This window comes from Cynocephalus volans, chromosome 2 (assembly GCF_027409185.1).
Source record: "Cynocephalus volans isolate mCynVol1 chromosome 2, mCynVol1.pri, whole genome shotgun sequence".
Classification (NCBI taxonomy): domain Eukaryota; kingdom Metazoa; phylum Chordata; class Mammalia; order Dermoptera; family Cynocephalidae; genus Cynocephalus; species Cynocephalus volans.
The window spans coordinates 118,439,241-118,459,940 of NC_084461.1; the positions used below are offsets into that span (position 1 = coordinate 118,439,241).

General features: G+C 39.9%; 1 protein-coding gene across 1 annotated transcript; it reads right to left on the minus strand.

The window, feature by feature from the left end:
• Positions 1–704: 704 nt before the first annotated feature.
• CDKN2AIPNL (CDKN2A interacting protein N-terminal like) lies at positions 705–6,899 on the minus strand. The gene is made up of 4 exons (XM_063087918.1): positions 6,637–6,899; positions 5,350–5,449; positions 2,115–2,190; positions 705–1,032 (listed from the first exon to the last, which is right to left on the minus strand). Exons 1-3 carry the CDS (start codon positions 6,873–6,875, stop codon positions 2,170–2,172), a joined length of 360 nt encoding a protein of 119 aa, XP_062943988.1. The 5' UTR covers positions 6,876–6,899; the 3' UTR covers positions 705–1,032; positions 2,115–2,169.
• Positions 6,900–20,700: the final 13,801 nt, after the last annotated feature.

Sequence of the window (20,700 nt, forward strand, 5' to 3'; positions counted from 1 at the left end):
AGATTAAGCTAAGGCAAGGTCCACTGTTTGATTTGCCACTATGGCCAGAACCAAGCACGGTACCTGCCGATTAGTAAATCCTGCTGTGTTAGACAGTCACGCTGCTTCCTTCCCACCCCTCAATGAAGCCTGTCTCCCAGAATTTATCCCTGGAGGTTTGTACTTAATGGTGGGCACTAAATAAGAGGAAAAGGGAGGGGACAAAGAACAGGTACATTAACTAAAAGGTAGAACGGTAATACCAAAATATAGTGCAAAGAACAATTGCATACAAGTATTTCTTGAGACGCTATGTGCAAGGCAGTTCCTCAAGTCTAGAAGACTCAAATCTCAGGTTCCCTCCAGAAAAAAAAGAGAATGTGGGCTTTATTCAGCAATCTGGGAGACCTTCTAGAGAATCAGCTCGCTCACCGGCTGGACAAAGCTGTGGAATCGCATATCAATGAGTTTTTTAAAAAGGCCAGATGCTTTTTTGTAGGCTGCCTTTTCCTATGAAGTGGTGGGTACCTCAGTTTTATGATTTGATTCTCATTTCTTAAAAAAAAGATGAGTATGCGTGGTAGGGGGTACAGGTATGGTATAAACTTCAGGTAGAAATAAGGAAATAAGGGATCTGGTTTACCTCAGTCGGAAAAAAAAGGCCATAAAACAGAATCACACTTAAAGGTACAAACTATAAAATTTACTACCTGCCATTTATTACATCAACCTTAAAAAAAAAAAGTCATTTTAAACAAAAAGTTTGACATTTAAAAAGAAAAGAGGGCTTTTATAATGCTGATGAACTCATCTGAGAGTACATGATTTATAAATACATAAATATCATGCACGTTTTTACAGTGATAGCTACTGGAAGAATGAGAACTTTTAAAAAGCCCATCTGAATAAATTCCTTTTCATTCCAACTGCCTCTTTATGCTGGTAATAACAGGAGTCTTAAGAGTTGCTGTGGACAGTGTCACATACATCCCATCCTCCTAAGCCTGTAGCTGATGATGAAAATGTGATAAATCTTCTGCCTTAGGTTTCATGCTGGAGAAAAAAGAAAGAAGTTTACATAGCCATGTAGTCCAGTGAGTCAAATTTAATTTTTTAATCTTCATAAATTAAAATATAGCAGTAATATATTTATATACTACTCAGATGGTAAGTATACTTAGAAATTATTAATATTTTACTACATACAGAAAATTCAGCAAAACACTGACCACACCATCCACTTGGAAGCCAGAACCTAATTTTCTTGTCACTTGCACAGTGTCACAATTTAAAGTGATAATGGAAATACTTAAAATATAACTTTTCCTGGCATGCCATGCAGTGAAGGGTTATAAAAATTGAATCACACAAACACTTATTGTTCTGAATTAAAAGCAGTCAGATTCAGGTAGTAATTCACAACATTTCACATTGAGTCAGGATATTTAGGAGATGTGAAGGTTATATATTTCTGGATTTCACACTATTAGAAACTGTAAAAGCATGTATTCAAATAGTGATAAACTGAAGCAGATATATTCTTTCTGGGTAGTCTCTTGCACCTTTGGTAAATTTAAACATGGCTTTATACAACTTTTAAGCAAGGTGTGAAGAAATCACTTTGGCTGTCACCTTGTATTTAAATGGATTTCCTTAACATTTAGCAGTTTGAATGAATCAATCTGAGTCTTTTTAGTAATCAGAGATTTCAAGGTATGACCTATTTCCTAGCTCTTTTTGAAAGATGAAAAAAAATTCCTCAGCAAAAGTCAAATATAAGAAGTCTTTCTCTGTTTAGGATAATGCAATGTCACCTAAAGAAGCCATCTTAAATCCAGTGAGAAAAAGTCCCCTAAGCCACATCTCAGATTGCTCTACAGCAGCACAACAGCTGCCCCTGGTTTTGGCTGCTGCGAGTATAGTCTTTTCTACAAGGTGTCGGCCGGTGATTCCATCATCCTTGGCACCAGACAATAAGACCGGGCTGTGGGACGGCACACAGCTTTTCTGGCTTCTATTTCTTGTGGATAAAGAGAAAAAGACTTTTTAAGTACCTCCACTGAGCATTTATCTTGGGATACGAGACCTCTGATTTAACAATTTGATAGGCTGAATTTTTTTTTTTAAGTACTCACCAGTATTTGCCACCTCAGAATCATGGCTGCTTCCACCAAGGGAGCGCCAGCTCCATTACTTCAGAGCTTGCCAAGACTGGACATAATGCACAAAAGAGAACCTCTTAAAATACAGGCATGCTGTTTTTCTAACTTTCCTTTCACAATTCACATACAGTGACTTTTCATACTGCCATTTTCCCTCTTGGGATAAAAATGTTCTCAGGAAAAATAGACCAAGTAATTAGGTTGACAACTACTTTCTTTAAGCTAATAATGATAGCTTCCTAGTTAATCACTCCTCTTTTTCCTTGATTAAGACATTACCTTGGAAATATTAACTCTGGCAATAAAAGCAATGACACCCTACCTGAGTCAGCTGCTGCTTTTTGTTGATTATTGCTCATTAATGGATAAAGCTGGGCAACCACAAAGGCTGCTAGTGGGTGCCTAGGAGTGGTGGTTAGATAATCAAGATATTTGTGTTTGGATCCTCCTCTTTCAAAAGAAAAAATCATACACTGCAACTGTTTAACAAATCTCACCAGAGACCAATAATCATTTCTTTTCTCAGACCAAAAAAAAAAAAAGTTGGACAGCACACAGAGATGTACTTGCCTCAAAGCTGCAGAAAAGACATAAAGTATTTTTAAAATCTTACTTTAAAGAATTTACGTCTCTAAGTCATCATCACTGTCTGGTCCCAAGATACCAACAATGCCTGGCGATTCATTTCCACTTGCTAGCTAGCTTTAAAACTCAACTAAACTCTAATTTTGGAGCTAAGATTCAATTCTGGGCAGAATGACAACAGACATTTTCAGGTGTATGGCTTAACATCAGGGTTTTTTTTCCTCTAGGCCAGCAATGTCGCTTAATATTCACCAGCCTCTATTACATGCAAAAACCACAGGCAAGGGACAAAACTACTGCTGCAAAGTCCTCATGGCTCTCTTTCCAGTGGGTTTTCAGGGTGGCCTTCAATGAAGAAGAAACAGTCTTCAATACCACACAAATCTGTTATGGCATACAGATTAGATGACTTTCTCAGGATGGGCTTAGCTAGAAGAATCTAACAACTGCCAAAACTGTGTGTGCACGCTCTAAGTATCTCACTTTTCAGGATCAGCTGAATTTCATTTTCAGTGGCACCAACAGTCTAAATTTAAACTTTGTTACTAAGAAAACATAAGTTTTATTTGAAGGAAGTTGCAACACAAAATCCCAAAATGCCATAGAATTATGGCTTCTGTGAAGACTTCCTCCAGACGTAACTGCTAATGATTAGTACAATGGCAACATTTGTTTCAGGGATGCTAAGTACATGTCTCAGGACTCTTCTCTGGAGGCTCACACTGTGCAGTAAGTGTCAAGAATGAACACCCCAGGGCAGGAACTCTACATTTTTAAGGTAGACCCCTTTACGATGTTTAAGTTTAGACAGACCCTTCCCAACATACACACACACTTCTTCATACTGGTCTATGGATGTTTGGGACATGCCAAACCTCCTTAGTCTCCTCCTGGGGTCTGCATCTTAAATATCATGAAATGTTCTGATTTCTAATAGCCCAGTGTGACTGAAAAGAGCACAACTACCTGTCAGAAAACATACAAGACAGAAAAGTATAATGGAGAACTGATGTAAGAAAAACTTATCTGAGGGAGGGCAGAAAACCTCTTAGCAACAAAAGGCAGGGAAAGAATCTGCCACAGGCAGTTAGGAAACGAAGGTTCGCCCCATTCCCTGCTGCCCCTGCCCCTACCCCTGCCCCATGGGCTACTCTGTGGCCGCCAGCAACTATCTAGCCCCTCCCTGACCAGGCCAAAAACTTCACCACTCCAGGACAACCAAGAAGGACTCCCAGTCATTTTTTGAAGTATTACATGAGAGGATCCAAAAAACCACAAACTCAATTCATATGGCTCCCTGGCTAAAAACAGCCATCTGTTAACAGCTGATTTTAAAAACAAAACAGTGTCTCAAACACCAACCTGAAGCTTCTGACTCCAGGCTCAGATTAAAAACTAAATATTTTTTTAGAAAAACAAACCATCTAAAATCAAGTGGGGTGTGCTGTTGGGGACTAAAATACTTTCTGGGCAGCCGAGGATTTGATTAGTTCCTTGAAACCCATACAGAAGGGGATCTCTTTATGTTTTTCACGTGTCCTGCCTCCCAAAACAAGACCCAACTGGGGTGAAACAGGGGCTTACCTAGGTTTCTGAGGGTAGAACTAAAAAGGGGCCAGCAGCTTTTTACTATTACTTTGGTCATTTTCTATTTTCTGAGTATCTTCTCTGGGATATGCCTACACTAGGTTTTGCAGTTATAAGGACTAACAACACTTTAGGCACCACCTCTCCCCTCAAGGTCACAATCTGCTCTAAAAGAGTCCTGGGTAAAGTGCCAAAGGAATTTTGGAAGATAAGAGCAATCAATTCTGCTGCCTGAGTAGACCGGGACAAATGTGAAAAAGCATGTCTGGGGATGATTCTGAAAAGTAGCAGGGATGCCCAATACTATCTTCTGGTTCATTCTGCAACTCTCTATAGCTCCAGCTCTAGGGTCCACATATAAGACTCGAGGCCAGAGCTCACTGTGTAAAAAGAAAATAGCCTCAAATCAAACTAAGCCCTACAGAATAGGGAACAGCTATGATATCTGAACATTACTCTAGCCACATTCCTATCAGCAAGTCAGAGAGGCCAAACAAGTTTGGTCAGGCCTTCACTCATTGGGTAAGGATGAGTTACTCTGTCACCAACAAGATTTTTTAACAAGTGGGAAACTTTAGCAACATTTCCCGAAAATCTAGCAAAAACCTCAAAGCAATGTTTCTAGACAAACTGAAGAGCTTATGTGTAACTCCGCTAACAATGCATAATTTATAGTACTGAGTTATCTAGTTATGAAAAGGTTTATACCAATTACGGTAAAATAAAAATGGAAGGGCTTAGATGTTTGGGGTAGTAAATGAGCACTCAAAAAACAATATACTCTTGGGCCAGCCCGTGGCTCACTCGGGAGAGTGTGGTGCTGATAACACCAAGGCCACGGGTTCGGATCCTATATAGGGATGGCCAGTTAGCTCACTGGCTGAGCATGGTGCTGACAGCACCAAGCCAAGGGTTGAGATCCCCTTACTGGTCATCTTTTAAAAAAAAAAACAAAAACAATATACTCTAATATAATGTTTTCAAAGCAGGGACTGTTTACACCATTTCATCAAAGACATTTAGAAATCCTGTTTACCTTTTTCATTAATTCACTTCTGGTAGTAAACTGGGGCAGGTCTTCCACTTCAATCCCGTCAGCCATTTCCATCACCTTGTCTAAAAGGTCTTTATTGTAGCTGCACAATAAAAAGTAGTAAGGTAAAAACCTTGGAAGAATTACTTGTCACTGTGAGTTAATAAGAAATTGAAGGTTGCCAGATTGTAAATTCGACTCCCGGAGGGCTGATTTGATACTGCAGGGGAAACCTATACATGTTCAGCACAAGATTAGGAAACAGTTCTTCCTGCTAGTGGATACAGAAGTGGGCTTTAGGAATGCCAATAGAGCAAAAGATTTACAAAACAGAGGTACTGTACATCTGGCAGTACATATTCTTGGATATGGTATGACAGCCAAATATATTTTTGATTATTTTTTAAACGTGTGGAATGTTGGTCTAATGAAAATAACTTGACTTGTTTACTCTCTCTGACATCTGCCTAATCTTGGATCCCGTTAACCAGAATTTCCCAGGGGCACCTAGAAGGCAGAAAGAGGGATGGGTAAATCTGGCACTGCTTCCCCACATTTTCAATATGTTTATAAACCTCAATATGTGAAGCAAAACCAAGTGGGGCCTTGTGACCAGTCAGGCAGCCATAATGGGTATAGAAACCAGGACCAAATCAAGTCATCCTGTTGTCCTAACACAACTTTAGGAAATAAAAGGGTACAGAGAGCATCAAGATTTGCCACCTTCTTCATGGTCATCGGGTTTGCTCTATCAGGAATTTCAAAAGCAGGCCCTTCTCCCCCGTGGTCGCCAGGCCTGGTTGCGCGGGCATTCAAATTAATTTTTTTCAAAAAAGAAAAGAAAAAGCAGGCCCTTGCGCTCTTGGTGCAGTAGCCAGGAAGCAATGGGCTTGGGCTTTGGGACCTTGACAAAAAAGACATCTATTGTTTTCATAAAAGGGAAAACAGAAAGGCCAAGCTCTTAAGATGCATCCTGCAAAGGTGATAGTTTGAACTTAAAATGGTAAGTAATAATACAAGTAACAATAGCAACTTTCGAGCCCACCAAGTATTGAGCTCTTCACCCTTTAGTTATAGTAGTCACCACAACCACCCATCTACCAAATGAGGAACCTGAAGCTTAGAGAAGTTAAGTATTTTTCCAATGTGCTGCCAGGGTGAGACGGGCCGTCGGACAGGCCAATGCGGTTGGAGGTTGGGGTGCGTTCAGTCTCGGGCAAAGCTTCACAGCAGGGGTGAGCCCTAGGAGAGGGCTGCGGATAGGATCGGCCGGCCGGCAGGGGTCCACACCTGCAGCCCAGGAAGAGGTGGTTGGCCCAGACCATGGAGAGGGACAGCAGCTGGTCCAGGCGACCGCCGCCGTCCGGCGGGTCGCGGTAGTCGGGCAGGTGGCGCAGAATGAATTCCATGCGGGCCTTCCACTGCTTCTCGCTTTCCGAGTAGGAGCGGAACTGCTCCGCGAAGTCGGCCGCCTGCCGCACCCCCGAAACCAGCTGCTCCACCGTGACGACCGCCTCGCCACCTACCATGGCGCCGCCGCCGCCGAGGGCCAGACCCGCCCGCCGCCTTCCCGACTCGCACCGCGCCACCGCCCGACGGCTAGAGGGGCCCTGGCGGCGCGCGACCGCTCGGGAGGACCGGTCTGGAGCGCCCTCGCCGGGCGCGGCGGCCTACGGAGCCTCAACCGGCCGCGCCGGGCCCCTCAGACTTCCTCAGCCCAGGGCTGCAAGGGCGGTTCTCGGTCGACCCCGCCGGGACCGGTGGGGAAACTGAGGCCCTCAAGCACAGAGTCAGGCGCCCGCCTCCCAGTCGGCATCTGGATATCAGTCAGAGCTATGGTGTGCCCTTCTTGCCCGGGGGTTCTCCAGGCACCACCCCATCCTGAGAGACATCAGGGGCTCGGGTGGGTGCAGAGGGATGCCCACAGTTCTGGAGACATAAGTGTAGCTGCTGGAGTCTCTCTGTGACCGATTTCCAGGGGTCTCGACACCCCACCAAGTTGGGGCCCGCCTCGCTGGAGAGAGTCAGCCATCCAAGAATACCTGCCACGCACTTTGCTGGGTGCTGGGGGTGCAATAAGAGGAAACTTAGAGCCCTGCTCTAATGAACTTTACCACCTGGGGGATGCAGACAGTGAAATAATTGCTCAAGTAAGTGGAACATTTCAACGTTGACAGGTATTAATAAGAAGAAAACCTAAGTGCTTACAAGCGTGAATAGCAAGGGACCTGATCCAGTCTTGGGGTCAGAGAAGTGATGCTGGAGAGGTGAAGAATGAGCAGGAGTCAGCTAAAGGAAGGGGAGCAGGCCATGGCAAGAGAGAGCCTGGCCCGGTAAGAGAATTGCTAGACAGTGTGACAGGATCCTCAAGTGTGTGCCTGGGTGGGAGTGGGGGAGCAAGGAGAGGATGGAGGAGATGAGGCTGCAGAAGTTGGCAAGGCCAATAGGCCACGGTAGGGATTCTGGTCTAGATCCAAAGAGGAAAGGGGAGCCCTGACGGTTAACTAGAGCAGTGACAACTGTATTTCCAAAAGATGTTGGAATGAGCCAGAATGAATGTGTCCAGATGAGATGAGCAGGTGGGCCTGAGGGTGTTTATTTAACTGGCATGACTATTCTAGGTTTAGGTAGCTGTAGTGGATTGAATTCTGTTCCCCCAAAACTCCCTGAAATTTGAATTGTATCCCCAAAGTTTTATGTATTAGAAACTTGGCCCCCACTGTGACTGTTAAGAGGGTGGGAAATCCTAGTATGGTAATCGAAAGGTGGAGCCTTAAAGAAGTGATTGGATTGTAGGACCGTGCAGTAGTGAATAGATTAAAAATAGTGGTCGGGGCGTGGTTCTGAGGACTTTAAAAGAAGAGGAGAGTCTGTCTTTCTCTCTGCTCTCTCTGCTTCCACCATCTTGCAATGTGAGACCCCTGGGTCACTGTTGCCAACACCAGATGGACTTTTGACTTCCTGGCCTCATGTAAGCAATAAATTTCATTTTCTTTATAAATCACCCAGTTTCAAGTATTTTGTTATAAGTAATAGGAACGGACCAATACAGTAGCAGGCCCACTGAGAGACAGTGGTGAATTCCCCATCCCTGGAAGCTGTTAAGCCCAGAAGCTGCTACTCCAAAGATATGATACTTTCACAGGCTGGAATAAAGCAGCCTTGCAGTGTCTCTGACCTTCCCTTCACCCCTCCTGTCTCTCAATTGTCTGTCACTCTCCAAAGCACAGGATTAAGCTGTTCTCTTATCTCCCTAAAGTCCAGACCCACCAAAGAAGAAAGCAATTAATACCTTTGGTCCTTTTCCTGAGTTTTCATTAACTTAACTCATGTCACAAAAAGAAAGACTAAAGTCTGTCAGCATCATACCAGGACGGATTTTTGTCACCAGCCCCTGTCTTCTATTTCAGTCTCATTTAATATTTTGTTACTTTTCTCGTTATTTGGGTTTTTTTTTTTTTTTTGGTGTTTAGCTGGTACAGGATCGAACCCTGGACCTTGATTTTAATAGCACCAAGCTCGAACCAGCTGAGCTAACCAGCCAGCGCCCCTTCAGTATTTTGAAGAAAATCATTTGCCAGTCATTGTCTGCTCTACAGGCCCAATAGACTTTGTCCCAGGCCATGACATGTTCTCTAGGCCCATTGAGTCCCCCTAAAAATCAGTTACTTCTACACGCCCGTCTTCCCTTTCCCTGTGAAGAGGGATATATAAGCATCTGTACCCCACTGAGTTATTGGGCAATCATTCTGCTATTTTCCCATGCTATACACATTAAATAAAATGTTTTATGCCTTTTCTTCATATTAATCTGAATTTGTCCGTGATTTTTAGAGAACCTTAAGGTGTGGAGAGGAAGCTTTCCCTTGGCCCCTACAAAGCATTCAAGTACAGTAACTGGGAACTCACTTTGCCTCCATCAGCCTTGAGAAATTAGGGACCTAACAGGCTTCCCTATCATCCCTCATCAAATGTGGAGTTGGGGGCTGATCAGTTAGCTCAGTTGCTTATGGCATGGTGCTTTTAACATTAAAGTCCAGGGTTCAATCCCTGTATCGGCCAGATGCCAAAAAAAAAAAAAAAAAAAAAAACGTGTGGTGTTGGGGTACAGAGGTGGGCCTAGAATCCAGGGTCTAGGACTCCAGTGCAGGTCCTACGTCATGAGTGGGGCCTAGGGAAAGAGCTATGTGCTGTCTACTGCTTCTGCAGCTTCTACTGGGGCATCAGAGCCCCCAGCAGGCGGAAACCCAATACAGCATGGAAATAAAGGGCAGTCTAACAAGCAGACTTGCCTGGAGACCCAGCACCAGGCTCAGTGACTTATTATTGTTAACAACAGGAAGGCATGCAACTCACACTCAGGTGGGCAGGAAAAGTGTGAATAGCGTCTGTGAAACCAAAGACAGCTTCTCCGCAGCAATCAGGAATAGATGCCCAGAGCTAGAGTTTCCAAAACTGAGTACAGATCACATGTCCTGGGGGCATGTTAAAATGGCAGATTCCTATGCCCACCACTAGATGCTCAGAGTCAAGGCTCCACATAACTCTGATTTCACCTGTGGCTGACCAAACATGGAAAAACACACACTGTTGTTGAAGGTTCTCTGAGCCAAATTCTTGGTCATTTGATTTTGTAGTGCAGAGGCTGGCCCAGAAATAGGAATTCAGGCTCTGTGGACAGCAGCTGCAGCTGCACAGCCAATCCTGCCTGTGGGGTGTGAAAAAGCTAAGGGTCACACAGCAGCTACCCTATTCAGCATTATCTTTGACAACGATGGGGCACATGCACATATATTCATACGCACAAACATATTCAGATGTACATATGGTTAGAAGAAGCCAAAAGTGCACAAATAGGCATTATTTTTTTCTATAATGTGAAATTGTTAACATTATACTTTCAAACTGTGAAGTACCATAGTTTAAAAACGTTAGTTAGTACTGACACTTTACAGGACCCTGTGGGAAGTCCAATTACTGACCAGTTTATTGCTTCTAACCTGTTTTTTTGATTTGGATTTTCTTAAAGTACTTACCAACATAGTCAAAGTCAGTTTTCCTACCTTATCTTTTCTTAAAATATCTTTATTGAAATATTATTAACATATCATAAAATTTAACCATCAAGGGGCCGGCCCGTGGCTCACTCGGGAGAGTGCGGTGCTGATAACACCAAGGTCCCGGGTTCGGATCCCATATACGGATGACCGGTTTGCTCACTGGCTGAGCGTGGTGCTAACAACACCAAGTCAAGGGTTAAGATCCCCTTACCGGTCATCTTTAAAAAAAAAAAAAAATTTAACCATCAACACAAATTAAGTATAGAACATTTCCATCACCACAAAAGAAAACCTTATACCCATTTACGATCACTTCCCATTCCTGCTAACCCCTGGAAACCACTAATCTACTTTTTGTCTCTATCAATTTCCTACTCTGGACGTTTCACATAAATGAAATCTTTTGTGACTGGCCTCTTTTGCCTCTACAATGTTTTCAACTTTCATCCATGTTGTAGTAGGTGTCAGTACTTCATTTCTTTTTATGACTAAATAATATTCCATTGTATGTATCTACATTCATGCTTATCCATTCATCAGTTGCTGGATATTTGGGTTGTTTCTACTTTTTGGCTATTATGAATAATGCTGCTATGAGTATTCATTACAAGTTTTTGTACAGACATACATTTTCAATTTTCTTGGGTATGTAGTAGATTCCTAGCTCATACACTAACTTTTCTGTCTAACTTTTTGAGAAACCAGCAGATTGTTTTCCACAGTCTGCATCACTCTGCGTTCCCACCAACAATGTGTGAGGGCTCCGATTTCGCCAAATCTTCACCAACACTTAGTATTTTACTTTTTTTTTTTATTATTGTCATCCAAAGGGATGTGAAGTGGTACCTCACTGTGGTTTTGATTTGCATTTTCCTAGTGACTAATAATGTTGAGCATCTTTCATGTGCTTATTGGCCATTTGTGTATCTTCTTTGTAGACATGTCTGTTCAGATCCCTTGCCCTTTTTGTCCTTTCTTCTTTCCTTTAGTTACAGTTATTTTTTTGCTTATGAAATATTTCACACATATGGAAAATTATTAAGAGTAATGTAACAGTCACCCCATAACCTGCTACAATGAGCATTAACTTTTGTCATGTGAGGGTACTTCAAAAAGTTCATGGAAAGATTTGTATTATCTTTTAAAATTCTATTTTTCCACAAACTTTTTGAAGTACTCTCATATTTGCTTTGAAAAAAAATTTTTTAGTAGACTTTATTTTTTAGAGCAGTTTTAGGTTCACAGCGAAATCGAGCAGAAGGTCCAGAGAGTTCCCACTACTCCCACATATGCATAGCCTCCCCCAAAATTGGTACATTTGTTGCAATTTATAAACCCACATTGACACATCATTATTACCCAAAGCCCATAGCTTACATTAGGGTTCACTCTTGGTGTTAAACATTCTATGGATTTTGACGGATATGTAATGAATGACCTGTATCCACCAGTATAGTGACATACAGAATAGTTTCCACCATTATAGTGTCATACAGAATAGTTTCACTGCCCTAAAAATCCTAACACTGTCTTTTGAAGAACAAAAGTTTTTAATTTGTGCGAAATCAAATTTATTAACTTTTTTATGATTTATGCTTAGTCCTATCTAAGAAATCTTTGCCTAACCTAATGACTTCAAGGTTTTCTCCTCTTTCCTTCTAGAAGTTTTATAGTTTTAGATTTTACATTTACTATGATTCATTTCAAGTTAATTTTTGTATGTGATGAAAGGTATGGGGTTGACAAGAATAGTAAAGGATATAAGATTTTTACCCTACTTTCATCTTTACAAGTATTCCTGCCACAATTTAAACGGATGCTAGCAAAAGACACAAGACCCCTGAGACAGAGACAAAGAACTGTATTACCACAGCACAGCAAGCAGCATGATCTTCATCATTTGCACTGGTTCTTCTTGTCTCCCAAGTCCCACAGGGGCTATGTCAAGGGGTCCAGGTAGATAAGTTACACACCATGGATTTGTATCACAGCTGAGGACCCCAGGGTTAGGGAACATCAGTTTATAAAGGACTGCAAGCAAACCTGTCCAACCATTCCCCTAGAGCAATATATTATTTTTATCTGTACAGTAAACAAATCTGCCCTGTGCTGTAGAGGTAGACACTAACTCTATGCTGTTTCAAGGACAAATGTCTTTGAAAAGATAGTCTGGGGGCCGAGCCCGTGGCGCACTTGGTAGAGTGCTGCGCTGGGAGCGCGGCAACGCTCCCGCCGCGGGTTCGGATCCTATATAAGAATGACTGGTGCACTCACTGGCTGAGTGCCGGTCACGGAAAAAAAAAAAAAAAAAAAAAAAAAAAAAAAGAAAAGATAGTCTGGAACAAAAGAGAACTTAGTGTGTAACTCTTTTTTTTGGCGGCTAGCTGGTACGAGGATCCAAACCTTTGACCTTAGTGTTATCAGCACCACACTCTAACCAACTGAGCTAACCGGCCAGCCCAGTGTCTAACTCCTTAAGATGTGCAAACACATGAGAGACTCATGGAGAATTCTCTCCCAACATAGGAGATTCTTTTTTTTTTTTTTTTTTTTCATATAGGTTTCTAATTGGTCCAGTACAATTTGTTGAAAAGACTATCCTTTTACATTCTGTTGCTTTGGTAATTTTGTCAAGAATCAGTTGACCATAAATGTGTGTCTATTTCTAAACTCTCTATTTTATTCCATTGATCTACATGTCTATCCTTTTGTCAGTACCATACTGTCTTGATTACTATAGCTCATGAGTTAGCAAACTGTAAAGGATGGGCTACATACAATTCCTGTTGCATACTTTTCTTTGTTTCTGTTTTCAACTATTTAAAAATTAAAAAGAATGGGGCTGTCTGGTTAGCTCAGTTGGTTAGAGTGCCATGTTCAAGGTCAAGGTTTCGGGTCTCCATACCAGACAGCCACCAAAAAATAAATAAATAAAACAAAAATGTAAGAAGCATATTTAGTTTATGTGCCCTGCAAAAACAAGCTGCTGGCAAGCTTTGACCCCTGGGTCAAAAGCCTTATAATAAATTTTAAAATGAGGTTGTGTATTAGTCCATTTCTGTTGCTTATAATAAAAATATCTGAAACTGGGTAATTTGTAAGAAAATGAACTTTACTGCTTACAGTTTTGGAGATTGGGAAGTCCAAAGTCCAGGGAACACATCAGGTGAGGGCCTTTTCCTGGTGGTGACTCTATAGCTATGCAGGGTGTCACATATAGAATCTTCACTATTCACTATGGCACGGTCCTAGTGACCTAATCACGCTAATCACCCCTTCAAAGCTCCATTTTTCAATTACAATAATAGGATTTCCCACCCTCTTAACACTGTTAAGGTGGGAATTAAGTTTCTTTTCTTTTTTTTCTTTTTTTCTTTTTTTTTTTTTGTAAGAAAACAAAATTTATTCCTTACAGTTTCAGAGGCTGGGAAGTCCAAAGTCCAGGGAACACATCTGGTGAGGGTCTTCTTTGGTGGTGGCTTTACAGCAATGCAGGGGTCTCACATGGCAGAAAATGGCAGAGCAGAGAGAGACTCTCGTGTGCTCTCCTTTTAAAGCCCTCGAACCATTCCTACAACCACCATTAAACCATTAACTTAATCACCCCGTCAAGGCCTGCCTTTCAATTACCGTAATAGGATTTCCTACCCTCTTAGCATTCTCACAGTGGGACCAAGCCTCCAACACATTAAACTTTGGGGGGACACAATTCAGTCCACTGCATCCCACCCTTGGCCCCTCAAAACTCATGTCCTTTTCAGATACAAATACTTTCATTTCACCTCCAAAGTCTTGACTTATTTCAACTCAAAACATCCAAAGTTCAAAGTCCCATCTGTGAAATCAAAACAAGTTATCTACTGCCAAGATACAAAGGTGTGATAAACATAGGATAATTATCCCCATCCAGAAAGGGAGAAATAGGCCAAAAGAAAGGGGTAACAGGTCCTAAGCAAGTTTGAAACACAGCAGGGTAGGCATTAAATTTCAAAGCTGGTGAATCATGTACTTTGACTTCATGTTCAGTGTTCTCTGCATGCGGGTCAGCCACACCTGGGTCAACTTAGCTACAGCGAGGGCAGCCAAAACTTCTTGAGTGCTGGTGTGGGGAGCATCATTACAAGGTGATGCTGGGCAGTGAGCCCATGGAGGGCACCTCAGGCCTGTTCCCCAAGACCATTCGGTCTCCCTAGGCCTCTGAGCCTGTCTAGATTAAGTTTCTAACACATGAAACTTTGGGGGACACAATTCAATCTATATCAGATTGTATCTGTCCTCTGTGTTATTCTACAAAATTGTTTTGGCTATTTTAGTCAATTGCTTTTTGACATAACTTTTAGCATAAGTTTGTCAATTTCTATGAGGAGAATTAACTTCTTAACAATATCAAAACTTACAATCCATGAACATGGTATATCTCTCCATTTATTTAGACCTTCTTATTGTTGTGGTATATTTTAAAATCTAATGAAACATTAGATTTGTACACATATTTACCACTTTATTTGTTCTTCATTCTTTATCTGTCTCTTACGTTCTATCCAGTTTCATTTTCCTTCTACCTGAAAAATTTACATTAGAATTTCCTTTAGTATAGGTCTTCCAGTGCCAAACTCTCTGACTTTTTGTCTGCTTAAAAATGTCTTTATTTTGCCTTGTATATGAGTTACATGGCTCCATAACAAATTACTCAAAATTTAGTGATTTAAAATAATAAAAATTTATTATCTCACAGTTCCTGCAAATCAAGAATTCAGAAGTGGCTTAGCTGGATGGTTTTGACTCAGGGTCTCCAACGAGGTCTCATTCAATTTGTTGTCTGCTGCTGCAGTTATGGAAAGGTTTGTTTGCGGCTAGAGGATCCACCTCCAAGACAGCTCACTCACATGCTATTTGCAGCAGGTCTCAGATCCTCACTACATGAACTTCTCTTCAGGGATGCGTTAAGTGTCCTCACATGGCGAGGGTTTTTCCTCCAGAGAAAATGAACCAAAAAATAGCAAGGCAGAAGCCACAATATCTTTTATGACTTGGACTCATGTATTTACATACCATCACTTTTGACTTATTCTATTCATTGGAAGTGAGTCACTAAGTACAGTACACATTCAGGAGGAGGAAAATTAGAATCCACCTTAGGAAGAGTGTCAAAAAACTTGTGAAGGTGCTTTAAACCACCACCACTTCTCCTCTTTCTCCCCTTCTCCTCCTCCTCCTCCTGCTTCTTCCTCTTTTCCTTCTCACCTTTTTCCTCCTCCTCCTCCTTCTAAGATTATCTTACAGAATATTCTTCATTAATTCTTTTGATTGTGGGCCTAGAAACTCTAAACTAATTCTAGAAGATAATCTAGAATATTTCTCTTGATTCTTTTACAACTAATTTATTTCTCATGTCTATATTGAGGTGGCTAATAAGTCTAATACATCCTAAATATTCATGTTTCCAGCATTTCCTTATTATTTTATTCCACTTTTTTTTTTTTTTTTTTTTTTTTTTAAAAGATGACCGGTAAGGGGATCTTAGCCCTTGGCTTGGTGTTGTCAGCACCACGCTCAGCCAGTGAGCGAACTGGCCATCCCTATATAGGATCCGAACCCGTGGCCTTGGTGTTATCAGCACCACAATCTCCCAAGTGAGCCAACTGGCCAGCCTTAGTTTTTCCTTATTGTTACTTTTCTGATGGAAAAAAACATAACTTTCTATTTTTGAGAAAGTACCTATTGTTTTACTGAGTATTTAGTTTTTAATCAAGAATGGTGTTTAATTTTATCAAGTGCATTTATCTCTTTTTTTTTTTTTTTGGTGGCTAGCCAGTAGGAGGATCTGAACCCTTGACCTAGGTGTTACAACACTACACTCTACCCAACTGAACTAACTAGCCAGACTTCAAATGCATTATTAGTGTTTGTGATTCTATGATTTTCTATTTAGAACTATTAATATAATGACTTGTATTAGATTTTCTAATATTTTATTTATTTGTTTGTTTGTTTGTTTGTTTGTTTGTTTATTGTTTTGCTGGCTGGTACAGGGATTGATTTTACTCTTTATTTATTCATTTATTTATTTAATGATTTTGGCAGCTGGCTGGTAAAGGGATCAAACCCTGAACCTTGGTATCATCAGTGCCATGCTCTAAACAATTGAGCTAACTGGCCAGTCCTATTTATTTTATCTTATTTTACATTTTCTTAATATTGAACCTTACTTCCATTCCTAGGTTAAACTCCGTATGGATACAATATATTATTCTTTCAGCATGCTTTTGAATTTTGTTTGCTAAAATTTTATTTAGGATTTTTGCATTGATATTGATAAATTTGATAGGCCTATTTTTTTTTTATGCTTGTAATTCTTATTATATTTCGGTATTGATAGGGCTGAGGACATGCTATTCCAACACATGACATCTTGGCATTTGAGAAAGCAGAAACAAGGAAGGTCACTCATGCCTCCCCCCGCCTTCTCCTCTGAAGCAGATCATGAGACTCATTCAAGAGGTTGCCTCCCTATACCCGGAGGAAAAGAATATCCTTTTTTTCTGTAGCTATAGGGACAAAGAGAAGTATATGAACAAACAGACCTCGTTAAGTTTTTCGCAGTTTATTACCATTAGATCACATCCTTTCGTTCTCCAATCATATTCTCCACAGCCGTACACTCCTCATCAAACCTAAGCATAAAAATACACAAGTTTACCTGTTTCTTCGCATCTTCATTTCTGTAGGCTTCGGTGTCATGAAAAACGTATTTAATAAATTGGTATACTTTTTGTGTGTGTGTTAATCTGTCTTTTGTTATAGGGGATTTAGCAACAAACCTTGCAATGGATGAGAAAAGGAAATCTTTTTTCTCCCCTACAGTTTCAATGTACTCATATTTTCTTTGTGAAAAGAATTTATAAGTTTTTCTTTTTCTAGACTACAAGGCATTAAAAAAATCATAGGAACCATCTGTTCTTTAAAGGTTAGTAGAATTGTAGAATTCCTCTATGAAACCACAGGCCTAGTGTTGCTTGTTTTTTTCTTGGGGGAGGAGGTTTGCAGGGTAGGTATTTGAAGTTTTATCTATTTCTTTTATGCAAATTGGTCTGTTTGGGGTTTCTATATTTAGTTTTCTGCAACAAATTGTACATATCATATAGTTTAAAATTTTTATTTAAATAAAATTGTGTAAAGTATTTTCTTAGGGTTTTTTTTGTTTTGCTTTGTTTTGTTCTTTACTTTCTAATGTTTGCGTGATTATTTTCCCCTGTAATTTCTTATTTTGGGTATGTGTGGATTTCCTCTCTTTTTTTCTTATGATTATCTTAGCTTGTAGCTTACCAAATTTGTGGAATTTTTTTTCTAAGAACAGGCTTACTTATTTATAGCTTCTACTACATTTTTCTTTTATTAATTGATTAATTTCTATATTTATCTTTATTAATTTTCCTTTTTTTTTTTTTTTTTTTGCTAACCACTAGACAACCAGGGATAATTTTTCCTTTTGCTTTCCTTTGGTTTATTTTAAAAATTATTTTTCTTGCTTTTTGAGCCAGCTGCTTGATTAATTTTTTCTTCTTTTACTTATATTGATATAATTATTTAAGGCAATGAATTTTCCTTTGAGTACTGCTTTAGCTGTACTCATAGATCTTTTACATGGTGTTTTCATTGTTGTTTTGTAGATATCCCCTGTTCCATTTTGTATTTTCCCTTTACACATGGAGTTATTTAATATAGACCTCCCACACACAGGTAGAAGGGCATTTTCTGTTTGCTTTCTAATATTTTCAGTGTCCATTGTGTTGATATTATAGAATGCTATCCATATTATTTTTACTTTAGGAATTTAGTAAAGTTTGGTGTATGGCTTTATATATATATATATATATATATATATATATATATATATATATATGTATATAATCTTTTGCATATATAAGCTTGTGTGCATATACAAATATTACAGAGCACTTGAAAAGAAAAGATAGCCTCTATTCTAAGTGTACAATGTTTAATGCATATCAATAACATCTACTTTTTTTTTCTTTTTTTGGTTTGTTTTCTTTTTTTTGTATTGCTTTTTTTGTTATTGTTTTACCTTTTTAAATATGCTGTTTAGACTTCTAGATTTTTACTTAATTTTGTTTTGTTTGTTTTTCTTTTGATGGTTGGCCAGTATAGGAATTTGAGCCCTTGACCTTGACCTTAGTGTTGTTAAGTACCATGCTCTCCTAAGTGAGCTAACTGGCCAGTCTTTACCTAATTGTGACATTTGATCTGCTTTGGATTGACAAAGGCAAATTAAAGTCTTCTATTATTAGTGTATCTTTGTCTAAATCTCTTTGCATCTCTATAGTTTCTGTTATATAAAAGTTGCTGCTAGGGCTGGCCAGTTAGCTCACTTGGTTAGAGCATGGTGCTGATAATACCTAGGTCAAGAGTTTGGATCCCCTTTTGTCTAGCCTACAGAAAAAAAGTTGCTGCTGTGTTATTTGGTGCATAGATACTCATAACAGTTTTTGTTTTTTGTTTTTGACAGCTAGCTGGGATCCAAACCCATGACTTTGGTGTTACTAGGCTGAGCTCTAACCAACTGAGTTAACTGGCAGCCCTCATAACACAAATTTTTATTGTGAATTTAGCCTTTGGCACTAAAAAGTGCTCTTCTTTATCTTATTTAAAGCTTTTTGCCCTGAATTCTAGATTACCAGATATTAAGACTCCTAATGTTTGTATTTTCTTGGTATGACTTTCTTTGCCCACCCTTTCACCATTAACCTTTCTGAATCATTTTGTCTTAGAGATGTATACAGCCTAGAGTTGGATTGGGTTTGTGATCTATTTTGAAAAGCCTTTTAAACATAGATGAGCTAAATCCACTTATATTTATTGAGATGACATATGTTTGGTTTTAATTTTTTTTTTTTTTTTTTTTTTAAGGATGACTGGTAAGGGGATCTTAGCCCTTGACTTGGTGTTGTCAGCACCACATTCTCCCAAGTGAGCCACAGGCTGGCCCATGTTTGGTTTTAATTCTATCATATTATTTTATGCAATGTTTTTGTAATATAGATTTGTATTTGCACTGTTGGGGGTCAGAGGCTATTACCCCAAAATACGGTGCTTTGACAGGCTGGTATGAAGAAGCAGCCTCAAGGTCTTTCTGACCTTCCCCCCAACCCTCTGTCTCTTAATCCTCTGTCATTTTCCAAAGCACAAGACGAAACTTTCCCTTTCTGCCTAAAGTTTAGCTCCACCAAAGAAGAGGACAATTACTCTGGTCCTTCCCCTGCATTTTCATTAACTTAACTCCTATCACAGGAAGGAAGATTGGAGTCTGTCAACACACCTGAACAGACTTTTGTCGCAGACCATTATCTTCTATTTTGGTTCCACTCACTATTTTGAAGAGAATCATTTACTAGTCATTGTCTGCTCTACAGGCCCAATAGACTTTGTCCCAGACCATTACATGTTCTCCAGGCCCATTGAGACCCCCTAAATGTCATTTACTCCCACATCCCCACCTCTCCTTTCCTTATGAAGAGGGATATATAAGCATCTGTACCCCACGGGATTACTGGGCAATCATCCCGCTGTTCCCTTGTGCTATGCACATTAAAATAAATTTTGTTATGCCTTTTCTTCATGTTAATCTGAATTTGTCAGTGATTTTTAGAGAAACTTCTGGGATGGAGAAGAAGCTTTGCCTTGGCCCCTACCACACCCTCACCCCCTTTTTTTAAATGTAGTTTTGATATTTAAGAAGGTTTGTATTTTTTTCCTAGGAGTTACCTTTATAAAATACCCTTGATTCATTCTCTGTTGGGACAATAGCTTTTGATCTCCTGCTATGAGCAACAATGAAATTATCTTATAATCTCATCTTCCTCTTCCCCATTCCTCCATCATCCAGTCAATAGAATTATAAATCTTTTTTTTTTTTTTTGGCAGCTGCCCAGTACCGGGATCTGAACCTTAACCTTGGAGTTACCACACCATGCTCTAACCAGCTGAGGTAACTGGCCAGTCTAGAATTATAAATCTTATTGTTTATGTTAAATATACTTAAGCTTCTATTTGATTTGGAAACTTTAATATCCTTTGAGTCAATTAATTTGAGGTGATAAATGACCTCATTCTTATTCTTATCTTCTTGATCCCTTCTGCAATTTTTTATTAGTAATGAGAAATATCCACAGAATTTTTTTTTTTTTTTTCTTTAAAGATAACTGGTAAGGGGATCTTAACCCTTGACTTGGTGTTGTCAGCACCACACTCAGCCAGTGAGCGAACCGGCCATCCG

What these genes read in the sequence shown, in the direction of transcription:
- CDKN2AIPNL (XM_063087918.1), bottom strand. Translation starts at nt 6,875, where the DNA reads ATGGTAGGTGGCGAGGCGGTCGTCACGGTGGAGCAGCTGGTTTCGGGG. An exon ending in CACCTCTTCCTGGGCTGCAG is followed by an intron (nt 5,450 to 6,636) that starts GTGTGGACCCCT and finishes TTTATTGTGCAG; the next exon opens with CTACAATAAAGACCTTTTAG. An exon ending in GAAGTGAATTAATGAAAAAG is followed by an intron (nt 2,191 to 5,349) that starts GTAAACAGGATT and finishes CATTATGTCCAG; the next exon opens with TCTTGGCAAGCTCTGAAGTA.